The 25,060-nt window shown below is 42.1% G+C and overlaps 1 protein-coding gene across 1 annotated transcript in view; it reads left to right on the top strand.

Moving 5' to 3' along the window:
- The window catches only part of LOC144505582 (uncharacterized), a 76,689-nt gene that overhangs the window by 5,016 nt on the left and 46,613 nt on the right, over positions 1-25,060 (top strand). Inside the window, exon 2 of the mRNA XM_078231702.1 lies at positions 6,161-6,240. Coding sequence (XP_078087828.1) covers positions 6,161-6,240 — 80 coding nt within the window. The remainder of the gene's footprint in view (positions 1-6,160; positions 6,241-25,060) is intronic.

The following is a 25,060-nucleotide window of genomic DNA, read 5'->3' as shown; positions in this document are numbered from 1 at the left end:
GACAGCTCTCAAGTCAGCCCTAAACTCGGGGCTGAATTTGATCCATTTCGTTCAGATTTTGTTCTGAAAACACATGTGGCTGTGATTCAAATAAAAATCTTTCCAACCTCTATTTCTCTCCAGTTTAGCATTTAACTCAGGTTTGTTCCTCATTGCTGATAATGATGGTTTCTCCTGAACTGCAGTGTGGAGCCAGGATAGAGTTATTCTGATCCAATGGAATTCATTGATTTCCCTTTGCTCCTTCACCATTTCTAATTTGGATATCGATTTCCGCAGAGGGATTGTTTTATCATTTGAAAAATGGATACTATAGATAGATATAGAACAGTACAGCACAGAACAGGCCCTTCGGCCCACGATGTTGTGCCGAGCTTTATCAGAAACCAAGATCAAGCTATCCCACTCCCTATCATCCTGGTGTGCTCCATGTGCCTATCCAATAACCGCTTAAATGTTCCTAAAGTGTCTGACTCCACTATCACTACGGGCAGTCCATTCCACACCCCAACAACTCTCTGCATAAAGAACCTACCTCTGATATCCTTCCTATATCTCCCACCATGAACCCTATAGTTATGCCCCCTTGTAATAGCTCCATCCACCCGAGGAAATAGTCTTTGAACGTTCACTCTATCTATCCCCTACTGCTCACACTGGGAAGCACCAGGCACGCACAGATTCTTGGGAGAGTGGGAGTGAAGCAGTCAATCACTGCAGGAGGTCAGGAATCTCATGTTATCACAAGGTCATTAGGAAAGGCGGTCAAGGTTTTCAGACTGAATGGGAGGCTGCCTGAATGTAAGGACCACAGAAGCTGGCAATTGTATCACGATTCTCAGATTCTGTATGATTGGCAATAGAGAATGACCTCCACAGTCAGAAGACCAGAGCCCCGGGCCATCAGAAGGGCACCTGACAGGGAGAGTGGCAGGAACGATACGAAGTCCGCACCCCAGTCTGGGATATACTGCAGACCCAGTGCCATAGGGACTGCAACTCAATTGACAGGTGGTCTCAGGGATGTGTGCCCTTCTGGAAGAAGACCTCATAGTGCTGCTCTCTATATACTGCCATGGACCATCAAAGTCACTGCCGTTATCAGCTTCTTAGTTCATCCAAGTATCAGCTATGAACAGTGGTGCAGTTTTGCTGTTGACTGCTCACCACTGAATCGAATAGGTCACCAATGGTTTTTTTGTTCAGGAGAAATAAATGGTATGTTCAATTCCATAAAAGACGGGACTGTCAGACACATATGGGTTGTCCATTAAGATTCAGCAACATAAAAGGCTCCAAATCCCTCAATTTGCAATTGCTCTACATCCACAACATGAGCTTCCTCCATTAAATCCATTACCCAATGTGCCTGAGAGTTCTCACTTTTGTGGAATTGAACATACCATTCATTTCTCCTGAACGAAAAAGCATTGGTGCCCTATGCAAGTCAGTGGTGAGCAGTCAACAGCAAAACTGCCCCACTGATCACAGCTTAAATGAACACTGATTTTCCTGACGGTTCTCATTTGTACCTCACCCTTCAGCTGGACAGAGTGCTACCGCTTTTCACTCTGTTCCCAAAGCTGCCTGGGTGGATTCTAGGTGAGAACCTTAAGACTTGAAGTGAATGTTACTCATATATTTGCGTCACCGTGACATGGAAGACCACTCACACAAAAGCAATCTGCTCCAGATGATCATTTTCTATCAGACCGTTGGGCTCCTGAAGATGCAGATCCAATAGCAGGAAGGGTTGGTTGAAGCACGCTAATAGAACCTACAATGGTCTCGTGCATTGTGATGTTTTGTTGTGCTCGCGATAACATGAGCCTCCTGAGGGGAGTGGTCTTGAAAAGATTGTTCTCGAATGACACAATTTAGTGTAGTAAGTAGAAGATAGTGGGAAAAGAGGAGGTTACAGATGAAGAACAAACAGCCAGATGTACAGATAGGTGACCTGGACCAGAGAACAATTCGATGATTTTACCAGGATGCCATCAACATGAGTGTTCATCCAATCCAGACAATTTTCAACAGAGTCTTTCTAAGCTCCAGCACTGGATACTCTGGAATGTTGAACATCCTGTGCGAACATTTAGATTGCAGACATGGCCTGGATTCATTCAAACCTCATCGCTAAGAAAGGATACACATTTCTCCAGAGGTTGCACTATCCTCATTCAATGATCCTTACTCCTTTATCACTTCATCACTATTTTGCTTTCTCAGCGTTGATACATTCATCGATCTGAGATAAAATTATATCTGTTTTCTCCTGCCTGTCCCCCCTCCACTCTCCACACTTCCGACACCTGGTTGATATCATCCTGTTGGATAGAATCTGAGATACAGAAGGAAATGAAAGCACGTGGAACGTGGTTCTTGAGCTCTAGAATGACTCAATTTGAAACGGTGACGAGTAAAGATGGAATTCAATCACAACTAATAAATGAAAACTATTCATAATTGAAGAATTCAGTATTTTTATTCATGCAAGCATTTCAATTATCTTCTTGAACAATGCAGTGAGATGTCATTAATTCATTGAGGTCACATCGCATGAGAAATATCAACACAGACTTAAAATATACAAATCTCAGCCAGTAATGTTTGATTGAGAATTGTAAAGTGTCACAATTCTAATCTCGGCATCTTTGATCATTAGACATCTACATTTGTAATGAAACATGTAGACCTTTGTATATTTGTAATTATACAACCCATAGATCAAACACATATGCTATGTTAATAATAATAGTTTTTTTTTCATTGAAGTAATTGTGTGCATTGTGCTAATAATTGTCACAAGGGCTGGAACAAGTAAAGCAAACTGTTTCGCTGTGATAACAGTCCAATATGTTGATGCTCAGATCTGATTTCAAATAGACATCTATAAATAAAGGTGTCGAATGTTACCCTAACTGGTCAGTTTTTAATCAGCCTTCATCATTATAAACTCCCCGAAAAGCAGAGCTGCGTCTACTGTCCAAGAAAATGAATTCGGTTGTAATGGGGGAGGGACAATGCAGAGTCAGATTTCCAGAGCAACAATGAAACCAATACTACAGATGAACCGCAGCAAAACACGATTGCAATGGTCTTTAATGCTTCGAAACTAAAATATATTTTATCTCTTAATTAGTCTGTTGTTTCATTCCAAACCTTAAAATTTACGGCCACCCACATGCTCTATGGAGCTACTCGTTTTGATAAGATTTCTCGATGAGTACTCAGTCAAAAGCTGACTCCATGCCAAGGGTTGTCGCTGTCACCTCACATTGCTGCAAGTCTGTATTAAAATGTGGACGTAGTGATCCTGGCAGAATCCAAGCGGAGCATGAGTGAGCAGATTATTGCTGTATAAACGTTACTCTCTGTCACTTTTCTAATCGCTGAGAACAGCCTAATCTGGCAGCAATTGGTGGAATTGGATTTTATCCTCCCTTCGTGCAAAGGAGAGAAATGTGCAATTTTCACATTTGAATATTAGTGTTGTAGCTGCACTGGAAAAGCTTAGCTGGGGCCACAACTACGTCCGGGCACCCAGCTTCAAAATTAGAGGCACGACATTGTTAGAACTCATGGCGTTGCTCTATCCAGTACACTCATCCGTTTTTTAAAATTATCTGTTAGAGTGAATTGAAAAGTTTGAAGTTTGGCATGTATGATCCTGGCAATCTCAGGAGAAGGGCAATACGTATTAGACACATGGCAATTTGGATTGACAATGCTTGTTAAATATTCAAACATTTCAAAAAATTTGTACTGATGCATTGGGTCCCCCCATCATTTCTGACAGCGTTCTGGTTACCTGTCATTGGTCACCCGAAAAGAGGAGTAGAAAGGAACAAAAAAAAGGATAAAGTCGTTCAACTGAGTGTTGGACAGCACCAGGGAAGAATGTAGTTAATTATCATTAAGAAGCAGACGAGGAAAAACTGAGAGGATCATTGATGCAAGTTTAGGATACACGTATGTAACCATACAATTTGGGCGAACAAGGCTGTTGAGTCACAAGACCGCATATACATGGCTGAATGTCATGTAATTCCAAACAGATGGGAGAATGACATTTTCAGAGTTACGAATATAGACAGAGAGGGAATTGGACTGACTGGATTGTTGTACAGAGAATCAGACAAACTCGATGTGCCAAATGTCCTTGTTCTGTGCCATATGATTTTTTGACCCTAATGCACCATTAGAGAAGGATGTTTTCGATGTCGTATCCAAAGATGGGTGAAGTGAAAGAGAAGATTAGACTCAAGTGAGGTGAATAGTGGAAGCTATCGAGTTATAAGGTTGACATTCTGCCACACTGGGCCAACATGGCTAACTGCATGATCAGCAGGTTTATGGCTAATGAAGTGAGAATGAGGAAACATCTGCATGACACAAAGCAGAAAGGTCACAAGTTGGGAAGGGTGTGGGGGTATTGCCAAGTTGCATGTATTCTCACAGAGAGGGTTGGAGAAGCATATAAATAACTTAAAGACGAGCATGCACAACTCACAAACAGCAGGGCGGGTGGAACCACTAGATTGGGGATTAATTCATGACCTTGCATGCTGAGCAAACATGTCCCATATACATCGATAAGAGTGACAGAATTTGCAGATGAATGAGAAGTGATGCGGTGAAACAGAGTCTTGGGGATTACTGAGGATTTATGAAGAGGGGACACATCGTTTGAGACTCCCTTAGTGCGATCGAATTGGTAAGAGTTGGAAAGACCAAGATAACACCCACCAAGAAGTCAGTGTGAAAGGACTGAAGAGGTGCCAGGCTGGCAGAGAGGATGGAGAGACAGGAACTGACAAATATGCGATTGAGCATTTCAGTGCCAAATGAGTTGAGGCAGGCCTGGAGGCTGTAAATATGATGATGATTGAAGGAAGAGTGCTTTCAAATGATGTTGATGGAGGGGAACCGGTGGATGCGGTGTTTTTGGATTTCCAAAAAGCGTTTGATAAGGTGCCTCACAAAAGGCTGCTGAAGAAGATTGGATCACACGGAGTTGGGGGTAGGGTGTTAGCGTGGATTGGGGATTGGCTATCCGACAGGAAGCAGAGAGTCGGAATAAATGGGTGCTTTTCTGGATGGCAGATGGTAACTAGTGGCGTGCCGCAGGGATCGGTACTGGGGCCTCAACTATTTACCATTTATATCGACGATCTGGAGGAGGGGACTGAGAGTAGGGGAACAAAGTTTGCAGACGACACAAAGATAAGTGGAAAAGTGAATGGTGTGGAGGGCGTAGAAGGTCTGCAGAGAGATTTGGACAGGCTGAGTGAGTGGGCGAGGATCTGGCAGATGGAGTATAACGTTGACAAATGCGAGGTTATTCACTTTGGAGGAAATAATAGCAAATTGGATTATTATCTAAATGGAAAAAAATTACAACATTCTACTGTGCAAAGGGACCTGGGGGTCCTTGTGCATGAGACGCAAAAACCCAGTCTGCAGGTGCAACAGGTGATCAAGAAGGCAAATGGGATGTTGGCCTATATCGCAAGGGGGATAGAATATAAAAGCAGAGATGTCTTGCTGCATCTGTACAGGGCATTGGTGAGGCCGCAACTGGAATACTGTGTGCAGTATTGGTCCCCTTATTTGCGGAAGGATATATTGGCCTTGGAGGGAGTGCAGAGAAGGTTCACCAGGTTGATTCCAGAGATGAGTGGTGTTGATTATGAGGAGAGACTGAGCAGATTGGGTTTGTACTCGTTGGAATTTAGAAGGCTGAGGAGGGATCTTATAGAGACCTATAAGATAATGAAAGGGCTAGATAGGGTAGAGGTGGAGAGATTATTTCCACTTAGAAAGGAAGCTGGAACTAGAGGGCATAGCCTCAAAATAAAGGGGGGTCAGTTTAGGACAGAGTTGAGGAGGAACTTCTTCTCTCAGAGGGTGGTGAATCTCTGGAATTCTCTGCCCACTGAAGTGGTGGAGGCTACCTCGTTGAATATGTTTAAATCACGGATAGATGGATTCCTGATCGGTAAGGGAATTAGGGGTTATAGGGATCAGGCGGGTAAGTGGAACTGATCCACTTCAGATCAGCCATGATCTTATTGAATGGCAGGGCAGGCTCGAGGGGCTAGATGGCCTACTCCTGCTCCTATTTCTTATGTTCTTATGTTCTTATGTTGAAACTCAGGTCACAAGTGAATGGGGAACAGAATTTCAACAAACTCATCGTCAAGCCGTGTCAACAGCTGGGAATGGGAATCAAAGCAGGTAAAGAGTGTAGAAATTGAAGGCTTCACTCTTAATGTCCAATTGCAGCAAATGGAAGCACGTGTATATCAGACTGTTTCAGTTTGATAACACATTGGCAGTAGAATGTGGAGAGAGTGATAATGGAGAACTGGAGTTGGGTCAGAGAGTCATACAGTTTTACAGTACAGAAGGAGGCCCTGTGGCTCATTGTGCATGCCGGCCAGAAAACACCTAACAAATCTAACCCATTGCCCAGCACCTGTTCAGCAGCCTTGTATGATAAGGCGTTTCAAGTGTTCATCGACATACTTCTTCATTATGGTGAGGTTTTTTGCCACTACCTCCATTTCAGACAGTGACTTCCAGATTCCTAACACCCACTGGGCGGAAAAGCTTTTCCTCTAATCCCCTCTAAATCTCCTGCCCTTATCTTAATTTTATGACCACCCTACTAAGGTAGGGAACATTCTTCCGATATGCCCTATCTATGTCCATCATCAATTTATACAAATCTACAGGTCCCCTCTCAGCTTCCTCCACTCTAAGGAAAAATATCCCAGTCTAATCGGTATCTACAAATAGCTAAATCACTGCAGCCCAGGCAACATCCTGGTGAACCTTCTCTGCGCACTTTCTCGTGTTGTTCGCAAAAATGTGAAAACTGGTTCAATGCCTGTAAATGATATCGCAAGTGTGCAGAATGTAAATGAGGAAGCAGTAGGAGCAAGAATTGAAAATTCAGACAATTCACTGGTAACACTGCTGTTGTGGGAAGCAAAGCTTTGTTCCAAATGTTCGAGTTACAATCAGATCAGTAAGAGTGGAACCAATCGAGGACAGTCCCGTGGAAAGAGGCCAATGTCAGAGATGGGGAGAGATGAGGGTATGTTTGGATTAGCTGTGCAGGAGAGGGAGGTGATGGAGATGGATAAGGATAGGGATGGATTCAAACCGAGAGATATTGCAGGCAATGACAGTGAATCATCAGAACAATTATTGATTGGTACTTGATGAGGACAGGACGAGAGCAGCACAGTTTTGGGTCAGTTGACTTTATTGGAAGGTACAGAATGTACCTTCCAGCATAAACAAATTCAAGGACTCGAGTGAGAAAGTGACACTTTTCCGATTTTTCTGCAATTCAACAATGTAGAATAAATAGGCAAACGTCTGCTGTAAAATAGAAGGAGGAATTTCAGCGGGACTTGTCCTTCTCCTATTACCACCCACAGCCATTTCAATCCGAACCTGTCTAAAGTCAGAAAATTAATGGTCAGGTTTTAACTGGACAAACCATGGTCAGGGATCAGCTATGTCTGTGCTCTAGGATACCATCAGATCAGTAAGAATGGAACCAAATGAGGACAGGCTCACTGAAAGAAGCCAATGTCAGAGGTAGCAAGAGATGAAGGATGTGTTTGGAGCAAGTGCGCAGGAGAGGGAGCCGATGGAGTTGATAAAAACAAGTAAAGTCAGTAGCAATTCTAATTCGATCATCAGCAGCAAAAAATGGTCAATAAGTTTACATCAAATTTATAAGTAAAGATGGTCACTCTTGTGGCAGCCACCATATAGGAAGGTAACTTTCAGCTTAATTTCCGCGTGAGCTTGTCCTGGACTTTGTGATGTCTGTCTTTCATTACCACTTTGTTTACAACAGAGTAAGTTATTGTTGTCATGTGCTTGTTCAAGTGAGTGTTACTGTAAGAATGATGAGGGGATAACCCTACCTGGAGACATTTCTCCGAGTATAAATCAGGACCCACTGGAGTTCCTGCTGGTTCCCAGAGCAACACACGTCGCTATTTTCAGTGAAACGGAATATCCAGCATTGTGGTGGATGGGAGGTATTTATTCTCCTGTTATCGCAGCAGTTGGAGTTCATGCTAAGCCATATAACATGAGTTACTTGTGTAATGCAGGGTTAACTGTTGCACTGGGTATTACTTCATAATGTATGTTTCAGAAAACAACCCTTGTTCATTTCTGCAACTGAAAGATGACTCGACCTCAGTCGTGCTATTTTAGTTTTTTAGTGCATTCAATATATACTTGCTGAGCAACCCGAGTGTTTTGCTGGAGAATTCCCTGTGGTGAATCTTTTGAATCCAGCTATCCTAGCTAAAAACTGGAACCATGATACTAGTAATTGTGAACAGTTTCATGTTGGGGAAAGAGTCTCTCCTGTGTTTTGTTTTTGATTGTGGTGTCAGTGATTAAATAATGGAAAAGCTCATGGTATCATTGTTATAAATAATCAGCACAATGTTCATTCTCTCCAATAACATGATGCAGTCTAATTGGGAGTTCAATGTTTTATTGAATATCACTTATGAAATATTATTTACACTTACAACGTTACTTACACTTATAATATATACACTCATGGACACCTGCTCCAACTCCATTTTCCAGTTTGCTGGTTTCACGACTGTAGTGGGTCGGATCTCAATGACGAGACGGAGTACAGGAAAAAGATAGAAAATCTGGGGAAATGGTGCGATGACAATAATCTCTCCCTCAATGTCAGAAAAACGAATGAGCTAGTCATCGACTTCAGGAATCGTAGTGGAAGACTGACCCAAGTCTACATCAACCGCGACGAAGTGGAGATGGCCGATAGCTTCAATTTTCTAGGTGTTCAGATTACCAACTATCTACCCTGGGCCTTCCGCTCTGACACCATAGTTAAGAAAGCCTATAAACGCTTCTATTTTCTTGGAAGGCTAAGCAAATTCGCCTTGTCTGCTACAACTCTTACCAATTTTTACAGCTGCACCAGATTTGGATGTATGATATGGCTCCTGCTCCAAGATCACAAAAAAAACCTACAAATGGTTGTGAACGTAGCCCAGATAATCAGGAAAACCGGCCTCCCATATGCTGATTCCGTCTACACTTCCTGCCACCTTGGAAAAGTAGCTGGAATAATCAAGGAACCCACGCATCCCAGATAAACTCTCTTCCACCTTCTTCCGTCCACAGAAGTCTGAAAACACATACCAACAGACTCAAGAACAGCTTCTTCCCTGTTGTCATCAGACTTTTGAATGGTCCTATCATATATTATGCTAACTTTTCTTTCTCTTCACCCTACCTGTAACTGTAACACTATATTCTGCACCGTATCCTTTCCTTTTACCCTATGTACTTAATGAACGGTACGTTTTGCCCATGTAGTGTGCAAGAAACAATAATTTTCACTTTATCCCAGCAAATGTGACAATAATAAATCAAATTAAATATTATTTCATTATTTGTGTGTACCTGGCTCTGCTTCTGAGGTTTGGTTATTAAACTGTCTTTACTGCGATCTCTCTCTCATCTCATTCTCTAAGTCAGTTTAGATGAATTCACTGATACTGGGAAACATTATTCAATGAAATGCATTGATATGATATTTTATCACTTAAAATGGCAACTGTTGACATCATATTTTATTTCTCTGTAGATTGTAATTAGCACGGAGAAGTTGTTGCTTCTTGAAATTAAAAAAAATTAAAAGTTAAAAATTAAAATAAAAAAAAACCTTTTGACAATATACTGTATAATTCCAGGTGAATGAATGTTGTTATTGTGTGATCAGTCTGGGAGAAATGTTGGATTCTATTTGCTGCTGACACTGTAGCTGGTCTGAACTATGCAGGTGTAGAGATGGACACCAGGAGATGTGTAGAAACGCGAGATTATACAAACGGCTTCAGAACTGAAGAAATGTGACTCAAAATAAAATCACTAAGCACGAGACAAGTAAACAAAATTTAAGCGGATGATGATAATATTAACCCAGGTGTATAAATGCTCTTCAAGAAAGTCAGTGATTACTGCCGACAGGTAGAGAAACTGATAGAAGTAGCGAGAGAGAGAGAGAGAGAATGGTGGTATGTGACAAGGTAAATGAGCTTTTTGCGCACATTGAAATTGGCCGGTACGATGTTGTGGGCATCACAGAGACGTGGCTGCAAGGGGGATCAGGGCTGGGTTCTAAATATCCAATGATATGTGTCCTATCGAAAGGACAGGCAGATGGGTAAAGGGAGGGGTGTTGCATTTATATTAAGGAATGAAGTCAAATCGATAGCAGGAAGTGATATAAGATCAGAAGGCATAGTGTGTAGAGTTGAGGAATCACAAAGGTAAAAATACCCTGATGAGAGTTATTCACAGGCCCCCTAGCAACAATCAGGAAAGTCTGCAGAGAGATTTGGATAGGCTGAGCGAATGGGCGAGGATCTGGCAGATGGAATATAACGTTGGCAAATGGGAGGTTATCCACTTCGGAAGAAATAATAGTAAATTGGAATATTATTTAAATGGAGAAAAATTACATCATGCTACTGTGCAAAGGGACCTGGGGGTCCTTGTGCACGAATCGCAAAAACTCAGTCTGCAGGTGCAGTAGGTGATCAAGAAGGTGAATGGAATGTTGGCCTTTATCGCGAGGGGGATAGAATATAAAAGCAGGGAGGTCTTGCTGCAACTATACAAGGCACTGGTGAGGCCGCAACTGGAGTACTGTGTGCAGTTTTGCCTCCCCTTATTTGCGAAAGGATATATTGGCCTTGGAGGGAGTGCAGAGAAGGTTCACCAGGTTGATACCGGAGATTAGGGGTGTAGCTTATGAAGAGAGATTGAACAGATTGGGTCTGTACTCGTGGGAGTTTAGAAGGCTGAGGGGTGATCTTTTCAAGACATATAAGATAATGAAGGGGCTGGATAGGGTAAAGGTAGAGAGATTCTTTCCACTTAGAAGGGAAACCAGAACTAGAGGGCACAGCCTCAAAATAAGTGGGAGCTGGTTCAGAACAGAGTTGAGGGGGAACTTCTTCTCTCAGAGGGTAGTGAATCTCTGGAATTCTCTGCCCATTGAAGTGGTGGAGGCTACCTCATTGAATATGTTTAAATCACAGGTAGATAGATTTCTGATTGATAAGGGAATTAAGGGATATGGGGATCAGGCGGGTAAATGGAAATGATTCGCCTCAGATCAGCCGGATGGACTATACCCCAGGGTTATAAAAGAGATAGCTGAGGAAATTGTGGAGGCATCAGTGGTTATCTTTCAGGAATCCTGGAGGCAGGGAAAGTACCAGAGGACTGGAGAGTAGCTAATATAACACCGCTGTTTAAGAAGGGGGGGAGTCAGCAGGTGGGAAATTATAGGCCGGTTAGCCTGACTTCGGTCATTGGCAAGATTTTAGAGTCCATTATTAAAGATGAGATTGCGAAGTACTTGGAAGTGCATGATAAAATAGGACAGAGTCAGCAAGGCTACGTCAAGCGGAGATCATGTCTGACAAATCTGTTAGAGTTCTTTGATGAGGTAACAAGGAAGTTAGATAAAGAAGAACCAGTGGACGTAATTTACTTTATTTCCAAAAGGCCTTTGACAAGGTGCCGCATTGGAGACTGTTCAATAAGTTGTGGGCCCATGGTGTTAAGGGTAAGATCCTGGCATGGGTAGAGGATTGGCTGACTGGCAGTAGGCAGAGAGTGGGGATAAAGAGGTCTTTTTCAGGATGGCAGCTAGCGACTGGTCGTGTGCCTCAGGGGTCAGTGTTCACAATATACATTCAGGATTTGGAAGAAGGAACTGTTGCTAAATTTGCAGATGATGCAAAGATGTGTAGAGGGACAGGTAGTATTGAGGAAGCAGGGGGGCTGCAGAAGGACTTGGACAGTTCAGGAGAGTGGGCAAAGAAGTGGCTGATGGAATGCAATATGGAAAAGTGTGAGATTATGCACTTTGGAAGGAGGAATGGAGGCAGAGACTATTTTCTAAATGGGGAAATGCTGAGGAAATCAGAAACAGAAAGGGACTTGAGTCCTTGTTCAAGATTCTCTTCAGGTTAATGTGCAGGTTCAGTCAGCAGTTAGGAAGGCAAATACAATGTTCGCATTCATGTCGAGAGGGCTAGAATACAAGAGCAGGGATGTACTTCTGAGGCTGTATAAGGCTCTGGTCAGAACCCATTTGGAGCAATGTGAGCAGTTTTGGGCCCCGTATCTAAGGAAGAATATGCTGGCCTTGGAAAGGGTCCAGAGGAAGTTCACAAGAATGATATCTGGAATGAAGAGCTTTTTGTATGAGGAATGGTTGAAGACTCTGTGTCTGTACTGTTTGGAGTTTAGAAGTATGAGGGGGGATCTTATAGAAACTTACAGGATACTGCGAGACCTGGATAGTGTGGATGTGGAGAGGATGTTTCCACTAATAGGAAAAACTAGAAACAGAGGGCACAACCTCAAGCTAAAGAGACGATCCTTTAAAACAGAGATGAGGAGGAATTTCTTCAGCCAGAGTGGTGAATCTGGGGAACTCTGCCACAGAAGGCTGTGGAGGCCAGGTCATTGACTGTCTTTAAGACAGAGATAGATAGGTTTTTGATTAATAAGGGTATCAGGGGCAATGGGGAAAAGGCAGGAGAATGGGGATGAGATATCAGCCATGATTGAATGGCGGAGCAGACTCGATGGGCCGCGTGGTCTAATTCTGCTCCTATGTCTTATGTAAAACAAAATAAAGGGACAGAAGGAGAGAGAGAGAGAGAGAGAATGATAAACAGATGCAAAATAGAGATTAATACAAATGTGGCTAATTCAAGAAAATAAACTGTACAATTGTCTCGAATAAAACGAGGGAGAAACCTTGAGTTGATTTTTATTTTAAGATACTGTTGCACTGAATGTGTTTGATCATTTGTTTCACTCCATGTGTGAATATGCATGACAGGTTTACTTGGAGAAAGTTCCTTTTCCATTTCATTCTCTGAATATATGAACATGCGTATGCAGTTATTTAGTGATGGTACTTTATTGTTTATTAATGCATGCTCTGTAAAATCGCCATGATTTTGGAATTCAATCGTAAGTGAGGTTGATTACAAGAAATATACTGAATATATTGAAAACAATTTATATGCAACAATCTATTCTCTAATACAAATAAACAATGTAATTAATGATTGAATAAATTACTTAAGTAGTGTTACCTGGATCTGCGTATTAGTTTTCCTCCAGCAATCTTATAGTCTCTCCCAGTGAACCTCAGCGTTTCCCCTCACGCCACTAAATCTCCTGCATTCTCATCTGTCGATTTTTACTTTGCAGACTTTCACAATGCATCTTCTTCTATCTCATTTCCAGCTCCACCTTGTCTCACTCCTTTATTCCCGTACAATTTCACCCAATACTTCAGCCTCTATTGACCCCTTCCAACCCGATGCAAACACAAACTCAACATTGCATTTCTAGCTTTTCTTTCTTTTTGTCACAGACCCGTTCAGCTCTCTTGCACCTGAGTACAAAATGGCTGCAACTCTCACGTTCCTGAAACTTTTCCGCAATTACTTCTGAACTCATGATCCTGATTTAACCTATTGGGGTCATTCTTTGTAAATGCCCTTCTCCCTTCCCCATCAATGATGCAAACCTCACTCAACCCTTCGAATGCACCCACTCTGACATTTTTGAATCATTTTGAATAGATTTACAAGTTCATTGATAATAATTATGTTCCAGACATTATCTGTGGAAAAGCAGAGAGGGAAACGGAGTTCAGTTGTGGAGGATATGCCCCTGTCTACATCTACGGGGATGTAGTGGAAATGGCCGAGAGTTTCAAGTCCTAGGTGTCCAGATCACCAACAACATGTGCTGGTCCCTCCATGCCAACGCTAGAGTTAAGAAAGCCCACCAATGCCTCTACTTTCTCAGGAGGCTAAGGAAAGTTGGCATGCCCACTACGGCTCTCACCAATGTTTACAGATGCACCATAAAAAAAACATTCCTTTCAGATGCATGACAGCTTGGAATTGCTCCTGTTCTGACCAAGACCACATATTACAAAGGGTTGTGAACATAGCCCAGTCCATCACGCAAATCAGCCTCCCATTCTATCTACACTTCCCATTGCCTCAGAAAAGCAGCCAGCATAATCAAGGACCCCATGCACCCCGAACATACATGCTTCCACCTACGTCCATTGGGAAAAAGGTACAAAAGTCTGAGATTGCATAACAACTCAAGAATATCTTCTTCCCTGCTGCCATCAGATTTTTGAATGAAACTACCTTATGTTAAGTAGATGCTTCTCTATACCCGAGCTATGACCGTAACATTATATTCTGCACACTCTCCTTTTCTTCTCCCCTATGTATTCTAAGAACGGTATGCTTTGTCTGTATAGCGTGCAAGAAACAAAACTTTTCACTGCATACCAATGCATGTGACAACGATAAATGAAAGCAAATCAAATGCTTGAGCCCAGTGTTACTCATCGTTGGAACTCACAGTCTAGTGGTCATTGTACACACCGAACACACACTTTCTACAAACTCATCCACGATTGGCAATTTCCCTATGTTTGTTCTCAAAAATACGTTTCTGTACTGTCATGGGAATAATAAACCAAATGACAGGAATATATAGCAAATTGCACTGTTAGGGAGGTGGGCATTTATTTTATTCCCAAGATGCTGTTGGAAATCTACAATCCCTTCCAAAAGGGTTGATACAGGCAAAGCCTCATCATCTTTCAATAGTACTCATCTGTAAACTTCAATTACGGCAACCTATAATGCGGAAAATAGTAAAGACTATTCAACAAGGCAAATATAAGGTGTGTGTATGCGTGTGTGTGGATCATACAACGGTTAAGGCATGGGAGGATGGCTCTTAGCCCTCCAAGCCATTATGGAGTCTGCACAACTGTTTGAGACAGTCACAAAAAAGACATGAACACAGAGAATGCACTCAGTGATAAGCACAGACTGGAGCACACAGGCACTGGCACACATAAACGTAGTGAAACATAACATGAGGAACACAGACAAACACAAACATAGACATGTATGCACACACAGAAAGCAATATTCATACAGAGACACGAGCAATTGGATACAGATACACAGACAGTGAGCCAAATGCACCAACAAACAAAGCAATGCAGACACACCTCGAGACACAAATAGCAGGGAAAGTTATATTGACATACGTGTTGACACACATATAGCATGACAAAAAAACATACATACAGGCACACACAAAAACATATACACCTACAGAGACACACTGTGAGGCACACACAGAGAGACATATCAGGAACAAACACCAGAGACAAGCATTCAAAGATGCACATGCAGACGCATACAAACACCCTACAGGGAGGTAAACACACAGAATCACGGAGAGAGCGAGAGAGACTCCAAAGAGAAACACACATACACAGCGGGGACATACAATACAAACACACAAACAACACACTGATGCATCAACGCACTGATAAATATAGAATGAGTGAGAGATATAGCCAGCGAGACACACATCGAACTGAGCAGAAAGACAAAGACAAGGGAGAAACAGCAGACTCTCTCTCACACACACACACCTACATATACACACGCACTCACACACTCAAGTGGATGTGCATGTATGTGCGAGAGAAAGAGAGAGGGGAGAGAGAGAGCGAGAATGTGAAAATAACCTGTCTTTATTCAGAAACCGTGCCTTCAGAAGGCTTTGATGATGGACTGGTCGTTTCTGCTCCATTTATCCAGTATACAAGATTCGTTAAGAACATCGTTCTTTGGCTGATCAGAGCTCATTTTTCTATAATCTTTGTCATCAGCAACAAGTTTTAAATATCATACTTCTTTATAGAATAAAAGTGAGGAATTGTCACATCGGACACAAAATGTTGTCACTGTTCCTCTTCTCAACAATGCTGTAAGACCTGGTGAGGTTTCCAACATTTTTTTTTGCTTCTTTAATTCTTATCACTTGCTCAAGAATTTCAAACTCTCTCGTCCTGATCTTTTCTATCACAAAGCTTTGGTCTCGCACATTTTCTTGGCTATTGCAACTTGTCCAATCTATGTCCACAATTTGTCTCAGCAAATATAGCTTCACTTCTTCTCTGCATTGATTCCCTGATCAATTCCACACTTCAACATTGCTCCGATGTAGGATTTAAGGATTCTCAGATTTTTAAGGCTAATTTTTCACCCCTCATTTTTGTCATCTTTGGCTATTAAAATTCTTTGCCTTGTTTCTTAGTTACACTTCCTGATCAATGTTAACACACGTCCTAAGTAAGACAATTCATAGGCCTGATTATTGCTGTTTTCATCCTGAACTCATCAAGAATGTTTTCAGGAATACTGATGTAAACGGAAAGCAACAATTTGTACTATGTGCCTTTGGGAAGAGGAATACAATTTAATATATTTACTGATATAAAGAAGTACCAATTTCTGACCTGCCCACATACACATACTCCTTAACCTAGAAAACTGTGCGTGGTGTTTGATATAATGTCTGCTTTTGATTCCAAATATTTTTTTGCATTTGGCATATGTCCACAGGAATATCATGGATTATATCAGTGGTTCCCAAAGGGTGCGGCGCGCCACACTGGTGCAGCGAGAGAGGATGGCAAGTGTGGCGGGAAGATTCAAGGACAATCAAAGAAACATTTAAACATGGTTTAAACAAGCATTGTTTTATACTTTCTGGATGTCCCATGATCATGTTATAAAGTAGTTGTGTTCTATGTTATGAATCAAGCACTGCTCGGAGGTTTTTTTTTGTTTTTGAATGTATTTCTTATCAATAAAAAATTAGGTGTGGCGCGAGCAAATTTTTATTCCGAAAGTGCGGCCCAGTGAAAAAAGTTTGGGAACCACTGGATTATATGAACAGCCATGGCAAGAGTGATAAGGCAACATGAACAAGGCCGCACTAAAAATAACTTGGAAAGATTTTAGAATGTAAACTTAAAAGAGACAAAAAATAGTTAAGATACAAGAGAACAATCGTTAACGTAAAAAACAGATTAACTTATTAGGAGATTAAAAAAACATCGATGACAGGAAGTTGCTAATGTAAATGAACATTTTAGGCTCAAAACTATTTAGACTAGTTTTGTGAATCCACGTGCGACTATGTTCCCATAAATCATGCAATTGCACTCAATTCTCAAATCTTCACCCTCTTCTATGGAAAGCAACCTATTAACACCGACTGTGGTCATTTCATAGTTTTTACAATATACAGTCATAACATATTATTTCCATTGACATCCAGCAAAACTGATGAAATTATTCCCGTTGCAGTTTCTCAAGAGCAAGCATCAGTTCCAGAGCTCCCATCCTTGTTCATAAAATGTTAATGCTCGACCATCGATACCAGGATGTAAATAATCATTTGTATCTGTAACAAAGCGAAGTGTAGTATTTACTCATTTGCGGTTTTAAACTGGTTATTGTGTTACAAGTTTTTGTTTTTAATTTTGTCAGAGTGATAACATATTCGTCCATTGAGTGGAGTGATCTGTACATAACAATTGCAACGTTGTTTTAAAGTTACAATTCCTCTTTGCAACACCCCAGAAAATTGTGTATGGTGTTTGATATAATGTTTGCTTGTGATTCCAAATAATTTTTGCACTTGGTTAAACGTTTGTCATATAAAATGTGACCATTGGTCACTAGTCAACTGCAGCAAGAGTACACAGCTGCGCATAAATCAGCGAATAAAATTGCTCCAAAAATGCTGTTATTTCTATGTTATTTTACACATTAGTTTCAGATCTTCGCAACCAAATTAAGTGATCTTAAATTTCCTCCGTTTCTCTCTTTCTCCTTCGAACTGTAACCAATGGATTTTTTTAGTGTCATTACTTCCGAGCCTGCATTTGTCCCATTCCAAATTGATCTCACATTCATTTGACTCCCTGTCACCATTACCGTCCAAAGGCCATTTCACTGTGGGGTTTGCGCCTTTGCCTCAATGATTTCAGGACGTTGCCTCGCTCTACTGATCACATTGAAAACCTCATGTGGACTGTCAAGACTGCGATCCGTTCTGCAATGAGTGCCAGGAAGTATCTGCTGACCTTTGAACCAGCCCATTTTTGAACTGATTTTCTGCATGTTCTATTGGTTATTTCACACGTAACACATCTGCATGTGTATACAGCGTGTCAATAGAATGCCAAACATGCTTGACTCTCAGGTTATCTTTTCAAAAAATCTTGAAGTCTTTATTATTTCTCTGCATTTGCTCCCGCGTTGGATAGTAGACTTTCAAATTCAGTTCCATGAAAAAATGTTCCGAGACATGGACACGGATATCTCCAAGAGGAATCTGTCGATTTTCCATTCTCATCTGAACGTGTTTTTCATTATAATGTACATCAATACAAAACTGATGTACTACCACAAACCCAACATGAGTTATTCCAATTGCTATTTGGAGTTGTGTCCTTTTCCCATAAGTCAATCTCGTCACGCTATTTTACACATGTTGTTCCATCGTAGCTCTTTCCTGAACACAGAGAAACTTTATAATTCACAATAATATCTCCATAATGTATTTAAACAAGAAAATCAAGCATTAATGTTTGATTTCACACATTAGCACAACTCATATGTTCATTTTATATGACATTTTAATTTCTCAAAGCAATTCACAAAATTACACAAAGCATTTTAGATTGAAAATATATATGCAAATATAATGCTGTGCGCAACAAATTGAAACAAATTGAATATGCTTATCTCATTTGCAACATTGAAGTGAATCAACTGATATCTATAGGGTAAAATCCATCGTGGGTCTGGACAAGATCCAAGATTAATAATATTAATACATAAGATGTTTTGTTTGTAATGATGTGGGATTTTTAAAAAATCTACTGTCAGCAGAAAGGCTCCTTTTATCAAAATTAAAGGGGCAGCTAAAACATTCTTGGAGGCGGTTAGTTGCAGAACTTAAGAATCATAGAATCCCTGCAGTGCAGAAGGAGGCCATTCAGCCCATCGAGTCTGCATCAACCACAATCCCACCCAGGCCCTGTAACCCCACATATTTACCCTGCTAATCCCCCTGACATTAGGGTCAATTTAGCATGACAAATCCACCTAACCTGCACATCTTTGGACTGTGGGAGGAAACCAGAGGAAACCCACGTAGACACAGGGAGAATGTGCAAACTCCACAGAGACAGTGACCCGAGGCTGGAATTGAACCCGGGTCCCTGGCGCTGTGAGGCAGCAGCGCTAATCACTGTGCCACCCAACTTGAACTCTTTTTTCACAACAGAGGTTGAACATAATTTTTCACTCTGCTTTCTCAAAGTCCACACTTTTCTCTCTCATTCAAAATTATTTTTCTTTGCAAAATAATCACCACAACAATAAAGACCTCTTGCTAGCTCAAACAAAACATGTTGCATTTGTGATTCAGCTTTACTTTATCCCAAAGCATTTATATTAGGTTGAGTAACAGTTTTTCCCAAAACTTGTTTCCAGTATAATCATTAACCAATGAAAATTTCCAATTCCCTCAATTTAACATTTAAAATCCGGAACCATAGATTTTCATATGTCTCGACATTATCACTAGAAGTTTCACTGTGGCGATCAGCAATATGTTTAGTTAATATATAATAGATTCATTGACCTTAAAACTCCAAATGTAATGCTGACATTGCACACGTCCTGGGTTAATTAATTTACAGTTCAAGTTTTAATTTTGCTGCTTATCTCTACATGGCATGCAAACAGGCTCATCTGCACTGTGCATATTAACTCTTCAAGTCTTTATAATCAACATCTTCCAATTCAGAGTGACCCCACCTTATGTATTCCCATCTCCGACTGCAACAGAGTTCTTGTCTTTAACTGTTCCTAACTCCACAATACACGTTTACCCATCTTCTTGAGAAAGATGACTACTCTGCTTTTTTGTCAGCTGGAAGTAGAGACATACACGCCTGAATGGTCTGGGGAGCTAGAGAGACTGCACAAGTTGGCTCAGTGGGTGCGGGGGGAGGTGGAGGAGTGATTCCTGATTTCGGCTATTAGTGTCTGTGGTAGTGAACCTGGGCAATCCCAGTCTGAAAAACGCATACTGCTGATAAGTATGTTTCTGGATTCATTTATTTATTTAAAACTGATTTCCCCTGATGCCACTATCTTCCTGCAGATGAGATTTCCATGACGCTCATTGCATTCATTTTGCTTTGAGGAAGCTACCAGTTAAAGGCCTGTGTGTTATCCCTTACGATACATATATTAACACTGATATAACTTTGCTGATCATCTATTTCCAGATCACCGATCCGAAGTTTCAAGTCAGCGTCTTATTTCCAATTAAGTTCTTCCTTTTCCTTCAATAGCTGTTCCAATCCATGGATTTCTGCCTTCTAAATTCATATGGCTGTGTCAACCTGTCCTGCATAAAGGAATGTATTATATTCTCAAAGATCTTTAAACCCCTCTCTCCTCCACAGTCTGCTCTTCACTTCGATAAATTCACCAACATCGAAGAATCGGATATAGCCTATTTCAAACACTTCAATTGCAACGTTTGGTATTCTTTATTAATGGTGTGGAGATGCTGGCGTTAGACTGGGGTAAGCACAGTAAAAAGTCTCACAACGCCAGGTTAAAATCCAGCAGGTTTATTTGGCAGCACTAGCTTTCAGAGTCTCGCTCCTTCATCAGGTGAGTGAGGAGTTGTGTTCACAAACAGGGCATATACAGACACAAACTCAATTTACAAGTTTATGGTTGGAATGTGAGTCTTTACAGGTAATCAAGTCTTAAAGGTACAGACAATGTGGGTGGAGAGAGGGTTAAGCACAGGTTAAAGAGGCGTGTATTGTCTCCAGACAGGACATTTAGTGAGATTTTGCAAGCCCAGGCAAGTCGTGGGGGTTACAGATAGTGTGACATGAACCCAAGATCCCGGTTGAGGCCGTCCTCATGTGTGCGGAACGTGGCTATCAGTTTCTGCTCAGCGATTCTGCATTGCCGTGTGTTGTGAAGGCCGCCTTGAAGAATGCTTACCCGAAGATCAGAGACTGAATGCCCGTGACTACTGAAGTGTTCCCCGACTGGAGGGGAACACTCCTGCCTGGTGATTGTCGAGCAGTATTCATTCATCCGTTGTTGCAGCATCTGCATGGTCTCCCCAATGTACCATGCCTCAGGACAACCTTTCCTGCAGCGTATCAGGTAGACAAAGTTAGATAGCACCCCCACCCAACCCAGATTGATTGACAAACCCCCACTCCCCAGCATGTCTCGGCTGATTGCTACTCCCCGGTCTATCGCTAGTTGGAGAGTATGCAGCATGCCCACGTCTGATCACAGTTGCATAGTGCCCTTAGACTGTGCCCTATCCAGGCCCCAGCCCTTCCTGTAGATGCCGACCCCAGACCTCACCTCCTTAACACTGCCCAGTGTCTGGTGGGCACTGCCAGTGTGTCAGGCTGGCAGTGCCAGGGTGCCTGCTGGGCAGTGCCAAGGCTGCTTCATGGGCTCACTAGTACTATTCAAATCAACATTTGAATTGATTTAAACATTGATATCAGCTTTTTCCCAGGCATGAGATTAACCTCACCGGATATCCGGGCCCGGTAATATTGTGATAGGTGAGAATTCTGGCGCAACCTTGATGTTCTGCCTATCTTGCAAACTTACCAGCTCGCTGCACTCATCTACTGGTAAGACAAGAAGGTAAGATCTCCAGCTTAATGTGGAACATTTCCGCTTCATGCTTTTCATCAATGCATGTCATGACCACGCCATTCTGCTAGATAACTGCTCAGTCTGGTTCACTGTCACGCTCAATTTTGATTGAATTGTGACCATTTGTTGGCTGGAGTTGAAAATCAAATAGCTCACAAAGGCAAATGTAGGAGTCTTTGTTTAAATAACATCATTGGGCATTTTCTATGTTAACAGTGCAGTATGGGCATGCAAACGCCCCGAATGTTTTTAGTGAAAGTAACAACTTTGGATTCTCTCGTATTTTGTTATCAAACGAGCTCCTCCAATGCAGCCTGACCCTCATAGTCCCATGTGAGCTGCTACACTGCACAATGTTTTCACTGTTATTTGCATTTTAGTTACAAGTAAAGGAGTTATGAGACTCAAGACTCACAGCACAGCACAGCAAGAGTCCCAAAGACCAGAGGAGGAGTGTCGAAGAAATTCAGGCAATTTTAAACAAAATCTCCATATTTAGCAAAGCAGTTCTGAAAGAAACACAACATTTAATTCATGAATGATCACAGTCAAGTAGAGAACATCACGGAAACAGCATGAAATCGAATGATGGAACTGATGGTTATGAGTGAACCGAAACATTGCTGGCAGAATACAGTTCCCATTTGTTATTTAGTTGTTGTGATTAGCATTATATAACCAAGTATCATTGTTAAATATGTTCCATCACAACAGAAAAGCAATTATCTGCCTCAACTGGTGTGTTCAGTAAAATGAAATGAACGATGTGGCAATCTTAACATCTCCGTGGAGATCCACAGGGTATAAATAAAGGCTTTGGGAATGTATTGACTCAGAGTTCAACAGATCGATTTTCTGCAGCAGGAAGGGCAGATTTCTTTGCACACAAAATGCATTATCCAATTGATAATGTCATGAAAATATACTACAATGCCCTTGCTGTTATTGGTGTACCTGGTAAGTGGCCATATTGAAGCTGCTCTAAATATGTATGATTTGTTCCATAACTGATTGTGTTTCATCCTGATCTCGTGTTTTCCATTATACGGTTATATAATCAGTGATATTTTTCTATTAATTCATTCATGGTATCTAAGTTTAGCTAGCTAAGTCAGCATTCATTGTCCATCCATAATTTCCCTTGAGAAGGTCATGGTGGGGTGTCTTCTTGAACCACTGAAGTCCATGTGGTCTAATACATAATGCTGTGAGTGAGGGAGTTCAGGGTTTGACCCGAGAGGATGATCTATTTCCAAGTCAGGATGGCAAGTGACTTAGAGAGGGGCTTCCTGGTGCTGGTGTTGTCATGTGTCTGCTGCTCTTGTCCTTCTTGTTGGTAGTGGGTCGTTAGTTTCAAAGGTGCTGTCTACAAAGTCTTGGTAAGTTCCTGCAGTGCATCTTATAGATGATACACAGTGCTGCTAATGTGTGTCAGTGAACGAGGGAGTACCTGTTTGTGGTAGGGACGCCAATCCAGTGGGCTGCATGATCCCAGATGGTGTTGCATTCCTTGAAAGTTGTTGGAGATGCACTAATTTAGGCAAGCGGTGAATATTCAGTTCCATTTATGACTTGCCCCTTTTAGAATAAGCAAAGGATTGGAGCAGGCAGGAAGTGAATTTCTCCCTGAAAGATTTCTAGCCTCTGACCGACTGTTGTACAGTAAGAAGTCTCACAATACCAGGTTAAAGTCCAATAGGTCTATTTGGTAGCACAAGCTTTCGGAGCACTGCCCCTTCATCAGGTGAGTGGGAGTTGTGTTCACAAACAGGGCATATACAGACACAAACTCAATTTACAAGATCATGGTTGGAATGTGAGTCTTTACAGGTAATCAAGTCTTAAAGGTACAGACAATGTAAGTGGAGAGAGGGTTAAGCACAGGTTAAAGAGATGTGTATTGTCTCCACCCAGGACAGTTAGTGAGATTTTGCAAGCCCGGGCAAGTTGTGGGGGCTACAGATAGTGTGACATGATCCCAAGATCCCGGTTGAGGCCTTCCTCATGTGTGCGGAACTTGGCTATCAGTTTCTGCTCAGGGATTCTGCGTTGTCGTGTGTCGTGAAGGCCGCCTTGGAGAACGCTTACCCGAAGATCAGAGGCTGAATGCCCGTGACTGCTGAAGTGTTCCCCAACAGGAAGAGAACATTCCTGCCTGATGATTGTCGAGCGGTGTTCATTCATCTGTTGTCGTAGCGTCTGCATGGTCTCCCCAATGTACCATACCTCCAGACATCCTTTCCTGCAGCGTATCAGGTAGACAACGTTGGCCGAGTTGCAAGTGTATGTACCGTGTACCTGGTGGATGGTGCTCTCACGTGAGATGATGGCATCTGTGTTGATGATCCGGCACATCTTGCAGAGGTTGCTGTGGCAGGGTCGTGGTCTGTTCTCCTGAAGCCTGGGTAGTTTGCTGTGAACAATGGTCTGTTTGAGGCTGTGTGGTTGTTTGAAGACAAAAAGTGAGGGTGTGTGGTTGGCCTTGACGAGATGTTTGTCTTCATCAATGGCATGTTGAAGGCTCCAGAGAAGATGTCGTAGCTTCTCCGCTCCGGGGAAGTACTGGACGATGAAGGGTACTCTGTCCACCGTGTCCCATGTTTGTCTTCTGAGGAGGTCGGTGCAGTTTTTCGCTGTGGCGTGTCGGAACTGTCGATTGATGAGTCGAGCACCATATCCTGTTCTTATGAGGGCTTATTTCAATGTCTGTAGGTGTCTGTTGCGATCCCTCTCATCTGAGGAGATCCTGTGTATATGGAGGGCTTGTCCATAGGGGATGGCTTTTTTAGCGTGTTTAGGGTGGAAGCTGGAGAAGTGGAGTATCGTGAGTTTATCCGTGGGCTTGTGGTACAGGACAGAGTACCCTTCGTCGGCCAGTACTTCCCTGGAGCGGAGAAGCTACGACATCTTCCCCGGAGCCTTCAACATGTCATCGATGAAGATGAACATCTCACCAAGGCCATCCCCAAACCCCCACTTCTTGCCTTCAAACAACCGCACAACCTCAAACAGACAATTGTCCGCAGCAAACTACCCAGCCTTCAGTGACCATGACACCACACAACCCTGCCACAGCAACCTCTGCAAGATGTGCCGGATCATCGACACTGATGCCATCATCTCATGTGAGAACACCATCCACCAGGTACACAGTACATACTCTTGCAACTCGACCAACGTTCTCTACCTGACACGCTGCAGGAAAGGTTGTCCCGAGGCATGGTACATTGGGGAGACCATGCAGACACTACAACAACAGATGAATGAACACCGCTCGACAATCACCAGGCAGGACTGTT

This window comes from Mustelus asterias, chromosome 16 (genome assembly GCF_964213995.1).
Source record: "Mustelus asterias chromosome 16, sMusAst1.hap1.1, whole genome shotgun sequence".
In the NCBI taxonomy this organism is placed as follows: domain Eukaryota; kingdom Metazoa; phylum Chordata; class Chondrichthyes; order Carcharhiniformes; family Triakidae; genus Mustelus; species Mustelus asterias.
The sequence above is the reverse complement of the archived record's forward strand: the minus strand, read 5'-3'. Positions and strand labels throughout refer to the sequence as shown.